Below are 24717 nucleotides of genomic sequence, written 5' to 3'. Positions count from 1 at the left end.
CACAACCTTTCAATTTCAATTTGTAGATCTTTGTATTTTGTCATTTTTTCTATTTCTTTTTCTTCTATTCTGCTATCCCCTGGTATTGCTATGTCGATTATTTTCACTTGTTTTTCTTTCTTCTCGACTACAGTTATATCTGGTGGATTGTGTGGCAGATGTTTGTCTGTTTGTAGTCGGAAGTCCCATAATATTTTTACATCTTCATTTTCTTCAACTTTTTCAATTTTATGGTCCCACCAATTCTTGGCTACAGGTAGATCGTATTTTTTTGCAGATGTTCCAGTGTATCATCCCTGCTACCTTGTCATGCCTTTGTTTGTAGTCAGTCTGTGCGATCTTCTTACAACAGCTGATCAGGTGGTCCACTGTTTCATCTGCTTCTTTACAAAGGCGGCACTTGCTGTTTGTTGTGGATTTTTCTACTTTTGCTCTTATTGCATTTGTTCTTAGTGCCTGTTCTTGTGCAAGCCAGTATTAAACCCTCTGTTTCTTTCTTCAAGTTGCCATTCTTAAGCCATTGCCAGGTCTTGGTGATGTCTGATTTTCCACTTATATTGTGCAAATATTGACCATGTAGGGGCTTATTATTCAATTTTTCTGCTCGGTTCTTGACTTGTTCTTTCTTGTAGGCCTGCTTTCTTTCATTGGTGTTGAATGGTTTCTCGTTCTTGACCATTTTAAGTGCATCTTCTTCACTGTCCTTGATATATTCTTCAAGGCCTCTTTTCTCCTCCTCTACTGTTTGATGGACTTGCAGCATTCCTCTTCCACCTGAGCTGCGAGGGAGGTATAGCCTATCGACATCACTGCGGGGATGCAGAGCATGATTGATGGTCATGATTTTCCTGGTCTTACGATCTAGCACAGGGATGGGGAACCTTGGCACTCCTGCAGATGTTGGCCTACAATTCCCATAATCCCTAGCTATTGGCCTCTGTGGCTGGGGATTATGGGAATTGTAGTCCAAAAACAGCTGAAGTGCCAAGGTTCCCCATCCCTGATCTAGCGTCTCTAGCTCTGCCTGGGTCCAGTCTATTATTCCTGCAGTGTATCTGATAACAGGTATAGCCCAGGTGTTTATGGCTTGTATGGTGTTCTATTATTATTATTATTAATTCGATTTCTATACCGCCCTTCCAAAAATGGCTCAGGGCGGTTTACACAGAGAAATAATAAGTAAATAAGATGGCTCCCTGTCCCCACAGGGCTCACATTCTTAAAAAAACACAAGATAGACACCAGCAACAGTCACTGGAGGTTCTGTGCTGGGGGTGGATAGGGCCAGTTACTCTCCCCCTGCTCAATAAAGAGAATCACCACGGTAAAAGGTGCCTCTTTGCCCAGTTAGCTGATTTTTGTTGTTAGCCACTTCGATTTTTTTTAAACTGAAAGATGAAACAAAAGATATTTATAAATAAAAGGAGAAAAGTTGAGATATTTTATTTCACTTATTTAAAAGCTGTCTTTACCCTTTAAGTCAGGTAATCTCTTTCTTCTAGATCTCATTCAATTCTGGAAAATTTTACAAGCACCACTCCAAGTAACTTACAGTCCCCAGTATATGACTTAGTTCTGGTAATGTTTTCTGGACTTGGACTTACACTAGATTGTCTTATTACTTATTGTCTGCCCCCAAATCAGTTTGATATAAGTGGAGGCTATTCACAAGAGTGTGCAAAACCGGGCTAAGGGAGCCCAGTCTGGTTTTGTACACTCATCTGAACCATTGGGATCAATCCCAGTGGCTACATAGCGGCAAAGCCACCTATTGAGCCACCCAGTTAAACAAGGTTAAGGGAGGGAGCGTTCCCTTCTCGTTTTTTAAATCATGTGTCAACCGTGGCTGCTTGCAGTGTATTATTGGGGTTTGGGGGGGGAGTGATGTGCAGCGGCAGATCCCAGCACCCCGATCCAAGGAGTTGCAGCAGGAACTGCTGCTCGTCTGGGTGGGCAATCCACCTGCCCAGGGACTTCAAACTTCAGGGAAGGGAATCATCTTCAGGGAAGGTACATTTAACCCTACTTCCCTGCAGACCACCTGCAAGCTCTTCTCGTGGATCATGAGAAGAGCTCTGTGGAATTTGAATGCTTCTTTGTTAACCTAGGTTTTATTTTCCTAATTCTATGATCCAAATACTAAATTATAAAAATACTAAAATATGATCCATAAAACCAGTAACATTCTTGATAAGCAGCTCGGTCATTTTTGTCTGGAAGATTTCAAGGGCTCTGATTAACCCAAACAGCAATCTTTTATAGGAGTTTTGTCCAAACTGTATTATGAATGTGATCTGTATGGCCTGAAAAGGAAGACTTTGCCAGAATCTACTGGATCCATCCAGTTTAGAGGAAATAACTGCACTTTTGGATGATTTTCCCCCTTCTAAGAACCCTTCATTTGAGTTGGGGGAGGATTAAATGAAAATTTTAAATTCTAAGTTTTCCATTTTACCACAAGCACTCTGCAGTCATTTTCTCAGTTGTACCTGTTGCTGCCATTCTCTTTAACTCATATTCCATTGGATGAAAAGAAGCTATATCATTAAATGCACATTATATGTTTCAGCATCAGAAATTCTTTATAGATTTGTGTGTATGCATGCTCAAATCTGGGATTTCTAGGTGGGGCAATTTTTCTTTTATTTTTTTCAACTTGGGATCTCTGGTGGGGCAGAATTCTTTTCCCGAACTGGGGGTCTCTGGACGGGGTCATCTTTTACCCTGATACCACTGCCTGTTTGGTAGCCATTTGGGATTGTGATCCTGACTCCAAATAGGCGTCATTTTGTTTTACTCAAAGAATCCCAGAGTTATAACAGGAAACTTTGCCTTAACTCTTGTTGGCTTCATGTCAATGCCATATCATCCTGATGTCATCATGAACAATGCACCTTTTTAAAGTGGTGATTCTCTTTATTGAGCAGAGGGAGAGCAATGGGTCCTAACAATCCCCAGCACAGCATACCTTCAGTGGCTGTTGCTAGTGTCTATCTTATGTTTCTTTTTTTAGCTTGTGTGCCCTTTGGGGTCAGGCAGCCATTTTATTTATTTATAGCTATGTAAACCACTTTGGGAACTTTTGTTGCTAACTGGTATATAAATATTTGTTATATTTGTAAGGCTTCCTGCACTTCCCTCTCAAATCCTATGGCTAAAAATGTTTTTCTCCATCAGCAACAAGCAACACAAATTGCTACTGGTGAGCTCATTCCATCCATTCATTCCCACTAAACAGCCCAAATTCCTCTCATATTCACAGCCTAATATCCAAATGACAAAGCGAGGGAGTTATATCAATTCAGCAGTATTCAGCATCATTCTTTAAGGCATCCAAGATCTGCAGACACTTGTTCTTACAAGTCTCATCGCAGCTCTAGTATTGTGGCTATGGAAAGAATTGGTTTGTGATTTTCTAATCATATGCACTGAAATGGAAGATTCTTTCAGTCTATATTCCTGCAGGAAATTGTCCCATAGCATTCAGACATCTGCCAGAACTATTTCTTAGAATGTCTGCAGGTTTTAATAGAGGTTTTAATTATTTTTAACCATCTTAGAATATCTCGCCTCTTTTTATTGCAGTGTGAAGGGTTAAAACTCTGCATCTGCACCCTGAAGTCCTTTTTCTAGGATGTGAGTCCCTTTTCTACCTCCAGTTCATTTTTTTCTCCAAAAATCACAGTTTTCTGTAACCTCATACCATTTTTTCCACAAAGGATCACCAACTCTTCAGGATTTTAAACTTTAGAAAGAGCAGGCCCTCTATAAACCACATTATGTTTAGGTATAAAGTGCTTATCTCATTTGGTCTGCATCTCTACACAATTGTTCTTGTGACTCTTCTGAGAAAGATGAAGGATTTGACAGTACAGTCAGCTTCTGCCCAAGGCAGAGGATTAGAAAGAAGAGCCTGCAACATCCCTCCCACCCCACCCCACTTTTCCTTGTGGAGCTCTGTTGCTATGCAAATCTTGCCTTCCAGACTTTTCTGGGCCTATCAAAATTGAAACTTTTTAGAGCTGAAAATGGTGTTTCAGCAAGTAACTCTTGTGACTTTCAAGGCTTATTCTTTTGACATCGTCAGGTTATTCTTGAGAAGAAGAGACCAGGCCAAAATGGATGGTAGACCAAATTATGGTTTTATAATTTAGAACAAGTTTGGAACAATAGCACTTAGCCTAGTTCAGGATGCACTCCATGCTATAGCTGGAAGAGCACCGTTAGACCTTTTCCTGGAAGAGAGATTCCTATTGCTGCTGCTTGTGTGAAAGAGGCAGTAGGGAAAAAATATATGTTAGTGCTATAATTAACAGATTTTACTGTTTTAGTCCTATTATTTGTTGCCAAGTGTTCTATGCTTTCACAATGTAAATTTAATATCGTATTTAATTCAGGATAATTTGCTCAGATGGTGCTGCAGATGGTGTTCTCAAATCATCTGATACCAAGAGAAGCAGCTAAGACACATACAGTCCAAATGCCGTCATGAGCATCACCAATAGCCTCTGCAAATCAACAAAACAACAGTTTGAGTCTTCCCCAAACTGCCAATTCAACATATGGGTGGGCTGGGGTGATGGGTTGGATCAAGTGTGCTTTCTTGTCATTGATTGCATACATTCATTGATGCTTAAAAAAATAGTAATACAAAAAATGAGGTATGACTGTCCCATCAGTTCCTAGGACCATTATATTATAAACACAAGTGGAGTAACTTTCTTTCCCCACACAATTTCTGCTCAATTGTTTTAACTATGAGCTTCCTGTAGTGGCGTTCTTACCCCTGGACTTTGGGGCCAAAGTCCAGGGCCTCCATATCCCCTGGGGCTCCCCAAATCCTCTTTAGTCTGTCCTGAATGGTGTGGTTGCCACTGCCCCGCACTGTGCAGGGCAGCCAAGTGTGACTGTGACCTGTACCAGGTGCTTTAGAGACAGAGGAGGAGTAGAGAAAGTAATATGTGGGGTGGGGACCTCCAAAGGCCTTTAGGTCCAGGATCCAAAGTTGGTGCACCTCTGGCTTCCTGCTCATGGTAGATGAGTCATTTGATGCATTTGTCAATAACAGAAAATACAATTTTGCATGCTATGGCTTAATCTATATTGAGAATGTGCAATGGCATACAACTTCTGCTTTTGGATAAGTTGTTACATGAACCTTTTGCCACAAACCTGAAACTGCAAAGGACCCTTTATGACACATAAAAACTTTTGTTTTGTGTGCTGAAGAGGAATATGGACTTAATATGCACACACAACTACCATAACAATCATTTGTGCCTAATGATGAAGACCCATTGTTTTACTCACTTGGATTCTAAAAATGAATATTTGTATCAGATACAGCTTCCCGCCCGCCCCCGCCCCTCCAGCAACATGGACATGAAAAAACTGGGAATCACAGGAGCTCCAGTTTTCCCCGGCATTTGTTAGTTCTTTACCTGCTTTACAAGCAAGCAGGTAAAGCAGAGTGGAGGGGAGTTGCTCTGTTTTCTGTGTAACTCCCCATGAAATCTAGCTGGAAGTATATTTATACTAAATATTACTTTTCTTCTTCAGACTGCACAAATTTCAGAGCAGCTTTTCCCCAGCCCATTTTGTCAACATGATAACTTCAGAAAGAGGAATAACTTTTTATGTAAGAAGTGAAGTGATTGGTGGATATGGGTTTAGAGCAGGGCTGTATAACTACAGCCCACATCCAGATGTTTGACTACAACCCCATCATCCCTGATTATTGGGAATTGTAGTCCAAAAACAGCTGGAGGGTTGAAGTTGTGCAGCCCTGATCTAGAGGGAAGCGAGAACTGGGTGCACAAATGTTCTGTATCACATACTGAAACAGTGCAACAGTGGTCTGAGGATCCTAATAGTCAGCTGATGACTTTACACAGCTTATTCAGATCAATGACCCTCTCTCTGCATGGGCATGAGCCCATATACTACATTAACTCTTTTCCCATTCTTTATAACTAGTATACAAAAACAAACCCTCTTCTCATGCCAAGAAACAAACAGCAGCACAGCAGTTAGTTTACTCATAAAAGCAATGCCACACTAAGATATATCTCTCTACACACCAAGTATAGTTACACCAAGTGGAAAGCTCCCATTTTACAATCCACACCTTATTTTATTCTCAAAACCTTCTATTCCACCTCAAAATGGGACAACCCAACATCCAATAAAACAATAATAAAAAACATGAACTGAACAATACAGATGACAGAACCAACAGCCTGGCACAACCGCAAAGACAACATTACACCTTCATCCAGCACCAAAATTCCTAAATACTGTAATAATGTCTTAAGTTGTTACCGAAATATGCACAACATGGAAGCATATCTGACCTCTACAATATGGGCATTCCGGAGAAGTGATGTTACTGAAAATGTCACATTTGATCTCTCATGAAATACAGACGTGCTTCTAGATCCACAGCATCCAATTCCTAGGAAGCAGAGGAGGAGGAGGGATAAAGATGCCGTGCCTGACAGCAACAACGTGCTTGATAGAAGAGCTACGTTGTATATAAATAATATGAGAGAGAGCACACACACACAGACAGAGTAATCCCTGTTGGGTGAAAAAGAAAGCGCATGATATGAATTGCTCCAGAAATTTAATACCACCTCCAGAAGTTGCTGTAAAGTACATCTTGCCCACAATGAGCCAGTACGAGTCTCAACTCTGATTCAGTTTAGTTCACAATTATTGCGCTAGAAGTGCCCCCAATTTATTTATTTATTTAAAAAACAGGGGAATAATAACGTTTCAAATTATGCTGGCTGAAACTATGAGCAGAAATTTAATGTTAATCAATTAATACTTGACTATTGTGGCTGTTACAAGTTGACACAGCTATAATAAAAATGTTGATCTAAGAGAAAGAGAAACATACAACCCCACCTTACACATGTTCTATGAGACAGCCGCCCAATTATTGAAGCATAAACCCACATATGAAGACTCTGTGCGGGGAGAGAATGAGAACCTACATGAGTTTCAAAAGCTAGCAAGGGCTGCATGATAAAAGGAAAATGTGCTGGAAGCAACACGAATTAAAAGCACTGAAAATGTAACTGAGACGGTTTGAAATTCAGACACAGCCTAAAGGGACACAGCACAAAGAACAAGACCAAACCACACACATACACATGCTCTCTTGACCCTTACTGTCACTGAATACAGTAAGGAAGACAATGGGGGTTTTCAGTTGCCTTTGTCAGTTCACAGTTTTATGTACCAAACTGTCAAAGACACTGTATAGGATCTTTTAAAAGACACTTAACCCTTCCAACAAAATTGGGAGTCATAACTGAACCCAAAGGGGTACCAAAACATGACACACACAACCCATATTTGGTACTCTATATTCAGCAGCCAGGATACAAATGAACACATAACTTATTTTATGAAGCTAAAGGAACTTTAAGTTTCTCCAGTTTCGACTCCCGGTGCCCAAAGAGCCCTGTGGTTTTCTTTGGTAGACTACAGGAGGGGTTTACCATTGCCTTCTCCTGCGCAGTATGAGATGATGCCTTTCAGCATCTTCCTATCTCACTGCCCAATATAGTACCAGCGGGGATTCAAACCGGTAACCTTCTGCTTGTTAGTCAAGCAGTTCCCCACTGTGCCACTTATACTGAAGATAAGCACAAATACTGTGTAAGCCTTAGCCGCTCTTTGGATCTTGGGCTATTTTATTTCCTTAATGTAACTGTTTGTGTTGTTTCAAAACTTTCCATCTTCTGAAACCAAGAGAATATAGAAAGTATTGCAAGCTAGAACTGAAAATAAGCTAGACCAGTGTTCTTTAACTTGTCCCACTTAAAATCTCAGTTTACAACATGGAGCCTACATCCAAGAATCAACACCTCCATACAACAGAATCATAAAATTTTAGAATTTGAACAGACCCCGAATGTCTTCTTGTCTTGTTTACTGGCCAGAGCAGAAAAACAGGGACAGTATCCTTGATACATACTATCCAGCCTCTTTTTCAAAACCTCTAGCGAAGCCAAGCGAAGCCCACCACTGTGGAGTCAGAGGCAGAGCTAAAGAGTAAGAGGGTGAAGAAAGAGCTAATTAAACATGTCTGTACAGGTGCCCTGCCACTAAGCAAAACATCCATACATGATACCAGGCTAACACAGATCATCCTCATATAATTCAGACCGGGTGTGTCACAAGGGCAGAAGGAGGAATGAAGTGAACTCAGCTGAACACGGCTGCTATTTACACATTATGCCACATATATAAACACACACATATGCAGCAAATTAGGAATTAAATGTGAAGACATTCGAGAAGACAAATTTACCCATTCTACAAATGGAAAAACACTAAGGCCAAATATTTCAAATTGTAAGGACAAACAGAGAATGCATGAGAGAGTACTTAAAATACAAGCAAAGGAAGTAAGCCACACCAAATACTAGGGGCAGAGAACTCAAGATCTCTTCAAAGCCTCATCTGTAAGATAGGATTCATGTTCATGCTTTTTTACCTTTCAATTATACTTAATGATGCAAATGACATACAATGGGCTAATCTTAAAACATATAGGACAGGTAAATTTATATAATCCAGTGTACAATTTATACAGTATCGCTTTACTATTACTGCAGAATTAAAATCAGTAATATTCTAAGAAGACTTGCTCAACTATTTTAATTGGACACTTGGCCCTTTTCCTTAGGAAGTTTCCATTTATTCCAGCAAAGAATTAGAAAGTTTTACCTGCAAGTCACTTTCAACCAGCGTCAATCTGTTTATTACACTTATTTGAAGACCATCATTGCAGGGAAGACTAGATCAAAAACATAGCCAGCACCAAACGACAATATATTGTACTACTGTTGTGTAACTCATTCCAAAACTGTGAAAAGGTCTACTGAAATCATAACTTTGAAATTCATGCAAGCTTTTCCTAAGAGAACATCCGCTGAACATAGCAGACTTACTTCTGAGTAAGCATGCTTAGATTGAACAGTCTGGGCCTCTTCCAATTTCTCAGTGAATATTTCTTCACTTTACACCACAAAACATCACATGCCAGGTTCAGCATTTTTTTAAAGGCACAGCAAAGAACAAGCAAGCCTCCTTAAAACTTTCTGCCTGCCTTTTCCCACCCACACCAAACACCCAGGGCAAGCTCGGTGCAGCAGAGTGACTTACAGAGGACATGATGGCTGAGCAACCACATGTTAAGGTCCTTTCCCCATGGCTACTTATTCTGAACTTAGGGCACAAACTTCCTCCAGACCCAGCTTTCATTTTCTTGTTCCATGCCTCTTGCTGCTGCCACGAATGCTAGAATAAGTTGACGTTGCACAGCACAGGCTCAGGGCTGTAGCTTAACTATAACTGAGCAAATGGGTGCAAAGAACTTCGGGGGCCCCAAGCTCCACCCCTCCTTCTTTTCTTCCTTATCTCCCTCACTCTGAGAGGCCACTGGGGAGAGCAGTGAACACAGCCCCCAATCGCCTCGCTACGCCCCTGCACAGGCTGCAATCTAAACACAAGTGGAACTTGCTGCTTAATAACACAATTCAGTGGAACCTGCTGCTTGATAACACAGTTGGACTTACTTTTGAGTAAGCATGCACAGGATTGTGTTGACATCCGCCCTCCAGCTTTTACCAGTGCAACTATGCAAACAACCCAATTCTGCATAGAATCAGAGCTGCCTGATTTTGCATAGGATTGAGCTGCAGCCCTCACACACAGTCATTTGACACCTGATCTTACCGGCCAGATTAAGAAGGGGTGAAGATGATGATGATGATGATTTTACATTTATATTCTGCTCTTCCTCCAAGGAGCCCAGAGCGGTGTACTACATAATTAAGTTTCTCCTCACAACAACCCTGTGATGTAGGTTAGGCTGAGAGAGAAGTGACTGGCCCAGAGTCACCCAGCGAGTTTCATGGCTGAATGGGGATTTGAACTCGGGTCTCCCCAGTCCTAGTCCAGCACTCTAGCCACTACACCACGCGTGGCTTCTTGCCAGGAAGGCAGCTGATCTGATATATATTTACTCAGAAGTAAATTGCACAGAAAGTTTAATGGGCATCTTCCTGTCAGGGGCTGGGAGAAGAGGAAAGTCAGACATCATTCCTATGTTGTTCAATGGCTGATCCTATGCAGGAGGTTAGTTTAATTTAAACCCCACAGAAATAATGGGCTTAATTCTAAGGCTAGCACTGTTTTCTTTCCACTCTCCCTAAACAAATGTCCATAACTTACTAGGCAACATATAAATAGTTGACCTTCAGGGTACACAGCACACAAAGCCTCTCCTTTGCTTAAAGTAACTACCATTCCCTTATTCTGTAGTTGATAACACTATAGGCCTGCAATCCTATAAATGGTTATCTGGAGAGGGACTTGCTTCTATATAACCATTCATAGGAGGTGGATGCTCTTTGAATCACATTGAAATACTCCTGTAAAAGAATGGAGGGAAGAGACAAATTCATTCTTTGGTGAGTAAGGTTGATATACGTACTAAACACAATTATTCTACAGCAGTCCCATTAAACACAGTAGTGCATAGACTGCAGTAAACTGAGGGTCACACCACTGTTCCCTGGGAATATAGGAAGCTGCCATACACCGAGTCAGAACATTGGTCTATCTAGCTCAGTATTGTCTACACAGACTGGCAGCAGCTTCTCCAAGGTTGCAGGAAGGGATCTCTCTCAGTCCTATCTTGGAGATGCTAGGGGGAACTTGGAACCTTCTGTTCTTCCCAGAGCAGTTCCATCCCCTACAGGGAATACCTTACAGCGCTCACACTTCTAGTCTCCCATTCATATGCAACCAGGGTTGACCCTGCTTAGCTAAGGGGACAAGTCATGCTTGCTACAACAAGACCAGCTCTCCTCTCTAACAGGGATTCCCAGATGTTGTTAAATACAACCCCCAGAATCCCCAGCTTCAATGGCTTTTGCTTGGGGATTATGGCAGTTGCAATCAACAACATCTGGGAATCCCTGTTAGAGGGAACACTGGGTCACACTATCCATCAAGGGTTGATTATCTTGCTTTCATATTTCTCTCTCTCTCTTGTGCATGCACACATCTTATCTACCCGGCTTGGTCTTCCTGATCAATGGCTACTGTGTTTGAGCTATCCACTGGACTTTAGCATGGTCTGAACGAGTGGCTGAACTGCCCAGTGGGCATGTTTCTGCAACCATTGCTGCAGCGCTCTGCTTCTTCCTCTATCTCAGCAGCCAATAGCATGTACTGTTACCACTTTGCTCTGCAGGGCATCTCCTTCAGTGGGCCTGGAAGGAGAGGAAGAGAGACACAGAGCAGCGAGGCAATCACACATGCTCTTTTTGAATAAAAGAGGAGCAGTGAGAAGAGATGAGGTGAGGCATGGAGTGCGGCAGTGGTTGCAGCTCAGCATGGCCAGAGACTGGTTGTTACCCAGCTCATTAAAGAAATCTTTTCAAAGATGAACTCTGCAGTTAAGAAACTGCTGTCCTTAGAAAACAAAATGGTTGTGGCAGCACTGCTGTGACCCACTTTGGAGATGCGACCAACATGTTGAAAATCTCTGGGCTAGATGGGCCATTGTTCTGACTGACTACTACGACAACAAATATTATACTGTATTCTGCTTTTCAAAAAAAGAAAAGTTCTCAAATCAGTTTACGTAGCAAGGAGAAAGAAATGATGGTTCCCTTTCCAAGAAGGATTCACAATCTAAAATGGGATACAAGGGAGACACCAGCAAACAGCCACTGGAGAAATGCTGTGCTGTGCTGAACAGATACAGCTGCTCTCTCACTGCTAAATCTAAAAGAACTACCACTTAGAAAGCAGCCTGTTTACTTCGTTAGCAAATTCAGTTCAATGCTACGTACTCCCAGAGTTTGTTCTGGATATAGCAATACAGGTGTTTAATAACGGTAGTTAGTATTGTAACTGGGGAAAATGTAGAATAATGGATCAGAGTATTATTGCATCCAGATAAAAGTAATCTCATATTATTTGGATCGGCTTGATACATCCTTCCAAAAAAACACAACACACACCTGTACTCAGTAATATTAATCAGCCACCATCCAATTCCAAAGCCTACTGCCAATTTCCCAGCATTTTGACTGTAGATATCTAGTCACAAACTGGCACTGATCGTGTTTCTGCTTAACCTGAAAGACAATTAATTATCACTGACCTCATCTACTTGTCTTAAGACATTGTACCGTGATTTTTACCCACAACTTCATTATATGGTTCATTAACTAACACCATTATAATTTCCACATTCCTTAGTATCTCTCTTGTTCTTAGGAGCTGGTGGTAAAGTAATACTTCACTGTGCTTCAGACATCCCCATCCCACACTAGAAGTCAAATTCGGGAGTATAACTATCCACTTCCCCATCACATCCTTCTCTTCTGCAGTTATGTGCACTGCTCCATGTGTGAAAGTATCTTCTATGTGTGTCCTCCTTACTCCACGCAATAGTACTCCTGTGCACAGACAGCTACATTTGTGAAAGGATCACATGTGCATAATGGTGTGCAATGGGAAAGAGACTGGATTAAAATCTTTGCGTTATCCAGTGGCTTCAGAGCTTTACTGAGCATTCATTTGGTTTTCATTGCTTTAGCGTTACTTTAGCCTCATGGAACACAATGGTCATCATTACTTCTAATTTAGATAATACACCACAGGTAACACACTGAATTGAGAATGGAAAATATTTTCCCTATCAAAGCTAGTGAGCACTTTGATGATTATACTTAAGAGTTTGTTAATGTTTTTTATTTCCTTTCTGTGTTAAAAACAGACACAAGGCACTAACAAAAACATAAAATATCACAAAACAACCATTATATGATGCCAATGTATATGCTAATCAAATAAATACATAATTATTTTATTTCCATTTTGCCAGGCTCTCTCTCTTTCACTGGTTCCCAGTGACCTCATAAATATAAAATTCTTGTATGCATGTATGTATGTATATAGTTAGTTAGTATATTTGTACACTGCCCAAACTCATGTCTCTGGGCAGTTTACAACAAACATAAGGCAAAACAGTTTAAAACCACAATTCTAGTTTTAAAAGCTTGGATGAATAAATGCATCTTAGGAGCCTTTTTAAAAGCTGTCAGAGATGGGGTGGGGAGGCTCTTATTTCAGCAGAGAGCACATTTCAAAGCCTCAGGGCAGCAACAGATTAAGCCTGCCTCTCAGTAGCCACCAGATGGTGCCAATTGCAGATGACCCTCTCCAGGTTATTTCAATGGGTGGCGGGGCTCATAAAGAAGATGAAATTCTCTTAAATATCCTGAATCTAAGCTGTTTAGTGAGTTACCAGCTCCTGTCACTTTAATAATTTCTCTTTTATTTTCCCTTGCTGCTTAGCACCCAGAAACTATCTACAGACATTGGTACACTGGCATGATGATTATTCAAGATAAGGCTATATCTGATTTCAGACTGGAACAAAAAATCTGCATTTATTCAGAATATGTTATGTAAATTAAAAAGGTACACTTTCCTACTTGCATAATATATTCTGATGGAGAAAGCACTAGGATTTGAATTATGTAGACCAACTGGAAGAGGAGGGAAGGGGCACTGGGGCTCAGGAATAGGAGCTATGAGCAATGACAGGGAATATTCACTGACTGGAAAAATCATGGCCACTGTACATCCTACTCATATTTCATCTAGTTTTTGAGTCTGCTTCAGCTTTTGATCTAATCGAAAGATGCATGTACATTCAGACAGACACAATGTTTTCTTGTATGCAAGTCCATCCCAAGCCCTGCTGGAGGCTGAAGTGCCTTGCGGAGCTACTACCTTGTTCCCATTCTCATGGAATGCAAACTGTGTCACACAACTATTTCCCTCCCCCAACTCAGAACCCCATTCCTGCCATATGCAAAGCACGCCATAGAGCATTTTCCTCCCCCAGACTCCTCCCCCCTCCCACCTCCAACCCAGAACCCGATTCCCATGGTGCTTTTCCTCCTCCCTCCCCCGCTCCAGCCCACACCTTTCTCCTCTTTTGTGCCCCACAGCTTCATCCCCCAGCATTTCCACTCTCCCTGCTCTGCTTACCTGATGATGCTGGTGGGATACCTCCATTTACCCACCCACACTACTTGCTCCTCCATCAACCACTCATCTCCCACTCTCCCTCCCTTTTGAAAAGACAGAGGCAGGGAACTGAGCAGCAGGAAGCATGAACTAACACTTTCTGCCACTCCATTCCCTGCTCTTTTTTCAAAAGGTGGAGAAAATGAGGAAATTAGTGACATCATGGTAAAGGTAGGCCTTGTCAGGCAAAATGTTGTGTTGCATGATGTGTAGCTGCTACCATCTTGTCCAGTCCACTGACTGAGGTGGTCTCTGCACTGGGTCTTACTAGTGGACTATCCCAATGGGGGACTTCATTCATTTCATGGAAGGATTCAGTCCACATACATTCTCTTATGCCAATGTAATAGGTCTTTCCATAGAAATGAGTGAGTGATGTTTTGTACATGAGGGGTGTTTTGAGAGTGCAATGGAACTTCTGAGCCTGTAAAATAGGGCTAGTTAACTTTAACCCTTCTGCAGATGTTGGCCTACAACTCCCATCATGCTTGACTTGGCTGGGGATGCTGGGAGCTGTCGGCCAAAAACAGCTGGAGAAGCACAGTTGAGTAGCCCTGCTGTAAAATGTCACAGACTTGGGACACTCATATTTTCAAGATTTTTATTTTATTTTAAAGAAACCTGAAAACCCAGATCAGGTTGCAATCTGACTTAGCTAAAAATTAAATGCAATGTTTTCTGAATTTCAAAGTGTGTATCACAAAAAATTAACTAACAAAGCATGCCTAGGTGGTTCTCAGTTGGGTCTAAACAGCGTATGGAGTGTTGCAACCCATGCTGCTTACCTGCTAGAATATGCAGCTCAGAGAAAGCAGAGTAGACCATGTAGTCTTCCTGGCTGGCTTCACATGATTTGGGGTTATTCTGGAGAAAAGGTCATTTGGTACACTTTCTGCTCTCCTGTTGTATCAAATATAGGCAGTCCCAGGCCACAAACATCCTTCCCTCTACCCACTGGGGCCAATGGGAGCTTTTTTCCTCTAATGCTTGACTAACAAGCAGAAGGTTGCTGGTTTGAATCCCCGCTGCTACTATATCGGGCAGCAGCGATATAGGAAGATGCTGAAAGGCATCATCTCATACTGCATGGGAGATGGCAATGGTAAACCTTTTCTGTATTCTACCAAAGAAAACCACAGGGCACTGTGGGCGCCAAGAGTAGAAAGTGACTTGATGGCACACTTTACCTTTAATTAGGCTCCTACAAATCAGAACCATAGTAGAGGAGGTAGGGTTAAAATGCCGTTCCCTGATCCAGTTTGTGCAATCAGCTGCTATTATCTTTTTTTTAAAAAAAACAAGCCCGTCAGGGCTAATAATGATTTAAACTGTTACGGAAACTGGACTCCATATCTAACAGTACACGCCCGCCCCCGCAATGTTTCAAAGCAAAATAACATGTAATTTGCCCATTCGTTAATATCCTAGACCAGTGTTTCTCAACATGTTTCCAACATTTTTGGAATCATGAACCGGTACATTCTCCATGCACAGTTTCCTGGACAAGCAGTTGGTAAAGGGGTTGCCCCTGATCACCCCCAACCCCAAGCACCCCCCTCCCCCCCAAAAAAACAGTTTCAGGCTGGCGGGTGCTGCCACTGCCAAGAGCTCCGTGGAGCTCATTTCTAGGCAGGCAGCCCTCGCTGAGGGATAATGTTCATTTCGAGGAAGCAAAATGAATGTTATCTAGCAGTGAAGGCTGCCTGCCTAGAAGAGAGAGAGAGAGAGAGAGAGTGCGCTGGAGAGCTTGCCAGGACTCCATGGATCCCAGAGCCCGCCCCCTTTGCGCATGCTGTAATGTGCAAAGGGTGCGGGACTGGGATCCACGGGGTCCAGGATCCACAGAGCCCAGGCAAACTCTCCGAAGCTCATTTATAGGCAGGCAGCCTTCGCTGCTGGATAATGTTCATTTCGCTTCCTTGAAATGATCGTTATCCAGCAGCAAGGGCTGGCTGCCTAGAAATGAGCTCAAGAGAGCTCCCACTGGCAGCAGCCCCCACCGGCCCAAAATTGGTTTTTGGGGGTGAGGTTAAATTCCTCACAGACCGGTACTCAATGCCTCATGGACTGGCACTGGTCTGCAGAGTGGTGGTGGTTGAGAATCATTGTTCTAGACCCAGCTGAGTTGTTCTCTTCCCTTTTCACACTCTAGTCCAACCCTCTTATCAGAGTTACACTCGACAGTTCATTCAGTCCTGATCTAGCTTTTTTCAAATAAAAATGTGGGGGCCATTCTCTTCCAGAAAAAGGAGAGAGAGAGAGAGAGAGACAGAGAGAGAGAGAGAGAGAGAGAGAGAGAGAGAGAGAACATACTCAGTCACTCACACTTGGTGGCTTCCTGTTTCAGCATTAGACTGGTAAGCCAAAGTTCACAAATATGAAGGTAAAAATGTACTCGTAAGTGGTAGAGCAGAAGTAAGTTGAGGTATAAATGAGTGATAGAAACCTGTGACTGCTCATTGGATTCCCCACCTCTCCCTTTCTATAAGGGAAGCTGTTGCACCTGCTCTCAGGATTTGTACACTCCGAAACATCACTCATGTTGTGCTTCCCAGAACCTTCATCAAAATAGCTGTTTCACCTGGTGCACTTCCTAAAGGCACATTTATAGGCCATATCCTCATTTCTGATAAGTCTCTTCCAAACCAGTTACATTAAAGCAGGATGGGAATAAAAGAGCTTTCTCTCTCTCTTTCTCTGTATCTCTGTGTGTGTGTGTGTGTGTGTGTGTGTGCACGCACACACGCATGTATGCACATACACACATTGTGTGTTTGTATATACACATTCAGACATTCAATTCCACATGCAAATATATCAAAAATATTCCTTATGCAGAGACTTCATGGGTAGAGGTGGGGAAGAAGAAGATTAAAAAATAAAAGCCCATATAGTGCTAGAATCCAACTCCTGGTTTCAACAGAGTAGCCTGCTATGTCCTGCTATGTTAAACATACAAGCTATAGGAGGGGAATACAATTCCCTGATAGCCCTCAAGATCCTTCTTAACTTTTCACATGTGTATTCGGTGGCAGAGTTCAGCCTTCAGAAGTTTGTAGAAATGAGATACAGAACACAAAGGAGACAAACCTAATTATTATTCATAAATCATGAATCATCAGTAACAGGCATCACTTTTCATGCTCTCTAGTAAAAAGTTCAATTTAATCATTTTAAATAGCTTTTCTCAGCATCACCCCATACACGCACCATTAAAACCCCTATTAATTTCTAATTAGCATGCTTTAATTAAAATAATACATAACTGTTTTCAACAATAGCTTTATATTTGTATAGGAAAATTCAGCTTAGCTGTATTCCCAAGAATGAATGGGTTCCATCAATTCAGTGGCTTAACAAATGTCATAATTAGAAGCCAATTATGTCTTTTACAGAAAGGTTATGAGAGGGCAAAAACACCAAAGCACCTGTAAAGTGTGACTCTCTGGAGAATAAAGAACAGTCCAACTGGATCAAGCCCAAGGCCCATCTAGTCCAGCAACCTCTTTCATACATGCCCTCTCTCTTGCTGTTGCTTCCCTGCTACTGGTATTCAGAGGCATCGTGCCTCTGAGGCTAGAGTTAGCCCATAGACACTAGAAGCCATTGATAGGCCTGTCCTCCATGAATTTGTCTAAGCTCCTTTTAAAGCCATCCAGGTTGGTGGCTGTCACCACATCTTGTAGCAGAGAATTCCACAGATTAACTATGTGCTGTGAGAAAAAGTACTTCCTCTTGTCGGTCCTAAATTTCCTGACCTTCAGTTTCATGCGATGACCTGTGATTCTAGAGTTGTTGTGTGTGACAGAGAGAAATATCTCTCTGTCGACTTTCTCTACTCCATGCATAATTTTATACACCTCGATCATGTCTCCGCTGGTCACCTCTTTTCTAAACTAAAGAGTCCCAGATGCTCTAGCCTAGCCTCATAAGTAAGGTGCTCCAGGCCCCCAAAAGAGAGAAAAGAGGTGTACCCAAAGGAGAGTAAATGTTTTTCCCTTTTTCCTCTTCTTCCCCTTCATTCCTAGTTGCCGCACAAGGCTTCTTCAGTGGCAGCCGATTTCACCAGCAAACCACCACTGATTTATGGAAAGGAAAGTCTGCCCTGATTAGTAACTGTCAGGAGGCAGCAACTGAGGTGAGGTGGTCTCATTCAGCAAACTGAGCACACAAGTGCTGAGTAGCTATCAGCACCCACTGATATCACAGCCTGTGCCCATTGCAGGAGCTGCTCTCTGGTCAGCAGCTAAATGTTTAGAGTACTGACCCGACATACCACCTGCCTCTCAATTGTTACTGGAAATGGTTGGCTTTTTCCTACCTCTTGATTGCCCAGAAGCAATGGTGAGTAAGGATTTGCAGGGGACTGGTTCAGATGCACTTTATGGGCCTCTGAACCAGTTCCAACAACCAGCAGTTCTGCTGGTTCGAAGTTGGGGGCATACCTTTAAGGGTGGGGGAAGGTGCTCTTAACCCTCCCGCCACATTTCCCCCACCAGCACTCCATTTAGAAAGTCTCCATCAGGCTGGTAGGGTGCCTCCCTGCCACCTCAGTGTCCTCCTCAGCTGAAAATAAAAGGAAGTACCCAGGGCGCGTGTGCATACCAGGCACATCTATACATCACACCTGCTCACGTGCACGCTCGCAAGCTCATGTGCGCACGAGTGAGCGCGACATGTGTGCGCAAACACCTGGTGGCAGCAAGGCGGTATCGCTGTGACCCCGACGGAGACTTTCTAAATGGAGCGCTGGCACAGGAAATGTGGCAGGAGGGGTAAGGGCACCCTTCCCCTCCCTTAAAGGTATGCTCCCCCGGGCGTAGCAAGGTTGGAGTGGGCCCAGAGACAAGATTTTAAAATGTCACACACCCTCACACTGAAGCTCAGCTCATGAAGTAAAGAAATCTTAAATGAGGCTGAATAGTGGTAACAAAAAGCATAGTAAAATTTATATATACATACATGCACACACATACACACATCTATCTATCTATCTATCTATCTCCTATGTGCCACAATAGAACATCATCCTAAATTATTTTTTTAAAGGTTTTGTAAATTGTGGATGATGCAAGTCATTTAATGGTACTAGAGAAAGACATGCTGTTCCTGTAGCTCCGGGTCTTAACACTCACATCAATTTTGGAGGATGAGTACAACTGAAGGAAGCCAGGGCGGGTGTGCGACTGAGGGAGTCAGTCATGTGACTTGACTCTGGGGGGCCCCCAAGGCAGTGGGCCCCCAGACAACTGTCTCCCCTTGCCCTATTATAGTTACGCCCCTGGCCCCCCCTGCCTTCCAACCAGCCCCTTCTGGTTCAGTGCACATCCCTAATGGCAAGTGGTTCCTCCCAGAGAACAACCTCATTGGCTGCAGCTGGTCTCCTGCATTGTTATGGGAGTTACAAAGAATTCTCCGCCATATCTTCATCTACTCCCAGATCCAGAATACATTAAAATGAAGGAACTGCCAGTCAAAATTACTGCAGAGAAACCTCCGTCCTAAGAACTGGTACACCATAAACCTTTGGAAGCCTTCTTATTCCACCAAGTGCAGCCTCAGAAAAAGAGTGTCCAAAAACATAAATTCAGTAACCAAAAGAGAAATAAATACATGTGCACAGGATTGCAACCTTCAGATGTTAAAACAGTTTGTTCACACGTCTAATTAAAAATACCACATATCAATTGTGTTAAATATACTTGGCGGTACTACTACTTCTATTGCAGCTGCTGCTACAAATATTATATACCACTCTTCAACCAAAGTTCTCAAAGCAGTTTACATAGAAAAATAAATAATACTAGCCGACCCCACACAGAGCATCTGTGCGCTCTTTGGGGCTGTTGACCTCTCCCCTCCCTCCGCCTTCTGCCCCAGTCTCCAGCAGACGACCAATTCTCCTGGGTGCGCCTCAGCCAATCAGGTGCCTCTGCCGCCCAGCCAATCAGCTGGGCGCCGGGACGCACATTCCAAGGCTTACCCAGAAGAATTAAATATATAGATATAACAGTTACAACAGTTATGTAATTTTAGGTTAGACTACTAACTTATCTGTGTGACTGTTAATAATAGCATCAAGTGTCATTTTCAAATATTTTATATATCAGGCTCCAACTAGTTTGTTTATGAGAACTTTCAGTCCATATTACCCTTTGCCATGGCCTGGTCTTAAAAATAAGAAGATTTGGAAAAGATAATGAATCTGAACTTTTTGAACCTTACATTGTCCTTGATACCTTATTATTGTTTTCTTTTTCATTACAACTCTGAGTGGGTTTTTTAGAAGTTAATTTTATCAATACTAATAATATTAATATTTGTTTAGGATATGAAAATTTTAAAAAATGACTATCAGAATTCCAGTGTGTGCAAAATATACCCTCATTCTATCATTTACGTATTATGATGTACACTTTTTTAAAAAAGAGTCTTAATGCAGATTAGAAAAAAGTAACAAATGAGGTTTAAAACAGAACCTGACGTACTAACAAGTATTAAGAATACACTGGGAAAGAAGGTATTGCCTTTCTTATCTTAGTATATAACCAGTGGTTACTCTTAGTACTCTATAGCAGGTATATCTTGGCTCCAGAATATCTCCAAATTCTTATCTGGAAACCCTAAGGTATGTATGTGTGTATTTATTTATTTTAGCAGAATGTCCTGCATTTTTCTCAACATTCACAATTTGTTTGTTGGCCCATTCAGTGCTCACCAAGCTCAATGGTCTTCTTTGGGTCATCATGGCATCACTGATCTGAATTATATTCATGCCTGTATTGAAGGCCATGAAGGGTGTGGCAGGGTTAACAGAATTTCATAAATATCCCTCTCATTTAGATAAATTAAAATAAATTCTCACTAAACATAAAGGTTTATTGAAACACATCTCCCAGTTAGGCACAAGCTCCGGTAATATCATCAACAGTATCTTTTACAACTTGCTAATTTATGTAGTTCTGTTTGTCTATGTCCAAACAGATAAACTATAAAAATCAAGTTAATAAAATTCACTGCAGCCATTCTGCCTCAATTTGGAATAAATTTCTTTTCAAAACAAACACACACACACACCACCTAATATTTCCTTATTAAATAAGGCATTAGTCAAGATCTCTAGGAAGAAACTATTGATGAGGGCCGGAGAGGACCTTTGCAGTCTGTATGTATTAGGCAGCTATAGTCACTTGTGGTGTTCTTCATACATACTTTAAAAAGTGAACTCATGAACCGAAATCATGCATCATGAAATCTGCAGTCATTTCAATACATGTTTATTTTTAAAAAGTAAGTCCCACTGAGTTCAGTGGGACTTACTCCCAAATATGTGTGCACAGATCATTGATCAAAATGGTTGTGGGGTAGGATCATGGCAATAAAAGCAAATGACACTTTAGAATGAGAAAGCTCATTTAGGTCATAATAAAAAATTCCTGACCACAAAAGTTTACTGAAACACACTTTCCAGTCATTGGGCCAGAAGCTTGTTTCCTTAAATACTCCCTAAATAGGAGCAAATAGGAGTGTGCATCTTTACAGCCCTTTACATTGTTTTCCCTCCCTAAGACTGTTGCATGTACTTTCCTGTAAGACTAAGTTATGACAAGATGATTTGTCACCTGACCAATTAAAGAACGGTTCCTATATCTGCTTCCCACACTACTTTTAAACAACAGGTAACACCTTCAGAAATAACACTGGCATCTCAACAAAACAAATGAAAGTGTTTCTGTTTCGGAGCGAAGATACACAACTGACTTCTTTCCGAAAATGAGTCTAGAGCCCGTACCTCTATTCTCTGAAACAGACACGTATTGTCTCGACAAAGTATTTTCAATTAGGAAACTGGAGTGGCCTCACCCACTACCTAAAGCACATCTCTGTCTTTTAATCTTTAATAAAGATAAGCTGGCAAGTAGGCTCGGACTCCACATCATATAGAGCAATAGTGGAAAAACAATTCCGTTTCACAAGGGGCGTGGATGGCATCTCCCCATTGTGTGCCAATTCAGCCACATGAAAAGCTCTAAGTGACAGCAGCAGTGGCGGTGCGATCTCTTCGGTCGCATTTACAACCACACACACACAAGGAAGAGCTGCCTTGGCAGGTCAGCTAATTCAAGCATGTGCATCTACGCGCAGCGACACACAGCTCAAGCCACATTACACAAGAGGACCATTGCCCTTGGAGGAAGCCGAGATGTTTTCACACACCCCCAAGGCTGGCTATGAATTAAGGACATCGGGATCTGTTGCAGACCGGGGTTCGGAAAGTCGCAGGATCCGAACCAACTGGGACACCTTCCACCCACCAGAAGGCCAGCGTCCCCGCCTGTCTCCTTGCCAGGCCCGGCCATTGCTGCAGGGGCTGCAGGGGCTGAGTTCGGAAGCTGAGCGTTTGTGCCTTACCTCCAGATCTGTCCCAGCTGTAAGATGTGGATGAGGGACTGCATGAGCCAGATGCAAAAGGCGCAGGAGGCGGACCGGCTCTTGGGGGGCCTGACGCCGACGCCTCCAGGGCCGCCGCCTCCACTGGTGGTGGTGGTGGTCGCGTTGGTGCTGCTGCTGTTGCTGCTGTTGGTCGCGTTGCTCTTGCTGGCATTGGACGCCTGCCTCTGCGGCGTGCCCGGCCGAGCCCCGGCGTCCATGTCTCCCGCGGCCGAGCCGCTGCTCACAAGCAGTTTGCTCTCGGCGTGCCCGCCGCCGCCGGCAGCCGAGGAGGAGGCGGGAGCCGCCGCGGCGCTGTCATCGGTGCTGAAGTCGTGGACGAACCAACGGAAGCTGAAGACCTGCACCGAGAGGGAGCCGAGCAGCACGAAGAAGAGCGTCAGCCCGAACCACCAGCGCTGGCCCCGCAGGTAGTAGTCGACCGCCAGCCAGAGGTCCGTGCCCACGTCCGCGAAGTACACAGCCACGGCGGCCAGGATCCACAGCCCGTCCCACAGCGAGTAGCGCCGCTGCTCCCTGCCCAGCCGCAAGCACAGCGACGACGAGCCCCCGCCCGAGCCCCGCGAGCCCCCCGCCGCCCTGGCTCCTCCGCCGCCGCTGGCACAGCAGCGGCGGCAGCCGCCTCCACTGTCCCCTCGGCTCCCGCTGCCGGAGCTGCAGCAGCCTCCGCCAGGCGCCTCGTCGTCTTCCGCGCCGCCGGGCCCCGCCGCAGCCGAGGGCAAGCCCGAGGCCAGCGCCTGCACCGAGCCCGAGTGCTCTGAGTTCTGCAGCGGTGTGAACGCCACCTCGCTGCCCTTCTTCATCTTGAGCCGCCCCCCGTCCGACTTCGCGGCCATGATGCGGCTGGAAGGCGGCGGCGGCGGCAGCGGCGGTGGCAAGAAGAGGGACCCAGTCCAGGAGCACCCTTCAGCCCGCCCCCTCCTTCCCTCGCCGCTGCTGCCACGGACAATTTCGCCCCCTTCGCTTTGCTTCTCCCGGCGCGGACGGGGCTGGGCCACCGGCGCCTGCAGGCGCTCCTGGAGCGCCTCCTGCCTGTAGGGAGACCCGCTCACCCGCCCAGCCCCAGGCACGAGCAGCCTGGGGAACGCTCCCCGAACCAGCGCATCCTTTTCTCGGCCTGGCCCGCCCCGCCGCTTTGCCGCCGCCGCCACCCAGCTGATTGACGCCGGGAAAGAGGATGACCTCATCCCTCGCTCTCCCCCCCGCCCCCCATACACACACACACGCGCGCGCTCTCACACACTCACAACAGCCGTGGCGGCGCCCAGGAGGGAGGGAGGAGCCGGAGGCCAGGCGATGGTACTGGGGAGGGGATTCTGTGCCGCGGGGGATGCAACAGGGTGACGGGATTTGGGAGAAGAAAGGAGAGGCCGTGCGAGGCGATTATGCTGGGTGAAAGGTGTCTGCAGAAAGCTGTCAAGGAAGGGCGGGAAGAGAGTGCCTCTTTTGCTTTGCAGAGCGGGTGGCAGGAGGTGCCGGCTGGTGCTTGGGGGCCGTGGGAATTTGCGCTGCTCGTAAAGCCTACCTCGTCTCAAGGAGTCCTGAGAAGGAACCCCCCCCCCGCCTTTGGCGGGAATTGCCCTTTGTGTATTGTGGAGGGGCAATTCCTCCCTTGTGTGTGTATGGAGGGCGGGAGTTCTGAAAAAGAGAGCTAAAGAGTGCGAGGAAATACATGTGGTGGCCTTGATTTTACAGTCCGGTTGCCAGCCACAGACTCCTTGCACTCCTGTCCTGTTCTGAGTGTGCCACTGACAAACCGTCCAAAGACAGACGGTCAAGGCCCGGCGTGTGGAGCGCTCTCTCACACACTGCAAGCTGCGCGCGGACGAGGGCATCTGCGGGAGGAGAGCTACGGTGGTGGTGGTGGGCGGCGGGGCGGGCCTCGTGGAGACTCTGGGAGAAGTTGGAACTCTCCACGGGCTCAAAGCCTGCGCGCGCGCGGCCGATTGCCTTGCCCTGCTCATCCCTCTCCAGACCCTGCTGCCCAAGAAGGGAGCAGGACCTTGCAAAATCGGGGGAGGCTGCTACTCCTCTCCAGAATTATCTCTGGTTTCCCGCCTTTATTGTCAAGAGAGCCGGGAAGGCACAGGGGCGGCGGCTGCCTCTTTAGTGGTGCTTTGTCACCTC

The 24717-nt window shown here is 44.3% G+C and overlaps 1 protein-coding gene across 1 annotated transcript in view; it reads right to left on the bottom strand.

Annotated features, from left to right (window-relative positions):
• The window catches only part of XKR4 (XK related 4), a 272966-nt gene extending 249219 nt beyond the window's left edge, over positions 1–23747 (bottom strand). The window contains exon 1 of the mRNA XM_053242772.1: positions 22552–23747. Coding sequence (XP_053098747.1) covers positions 22552–23426 — 875 coding nt within the window. The 5' untranslated portion in view covers positions 23427–23747. The remainder of the gene's footprint in view (positions 1–22551) is intronic.
• Positions 23748–24717: the final 970 nt, after the last annotated feature.

Source organism: Hemicordylus capensis, chromosome 4, assembly GCF_027244095.1.
Source record: "Hemicordylus capensis ecotype Gifberg chromosome 4, rHemCap1.1.pri, whole genome shotgun sequence".
Taxonomy (NCBI): domain Eukaryota; kingdom Metazoa; phylum Chordata; class Lepidosauria; order Squamata; family Cordylidae; genus Hemicordylus; species Hemicordylus capensis.
This window is presented reverse-complemented; position numbering and strand designations above follow the sequence as displayed.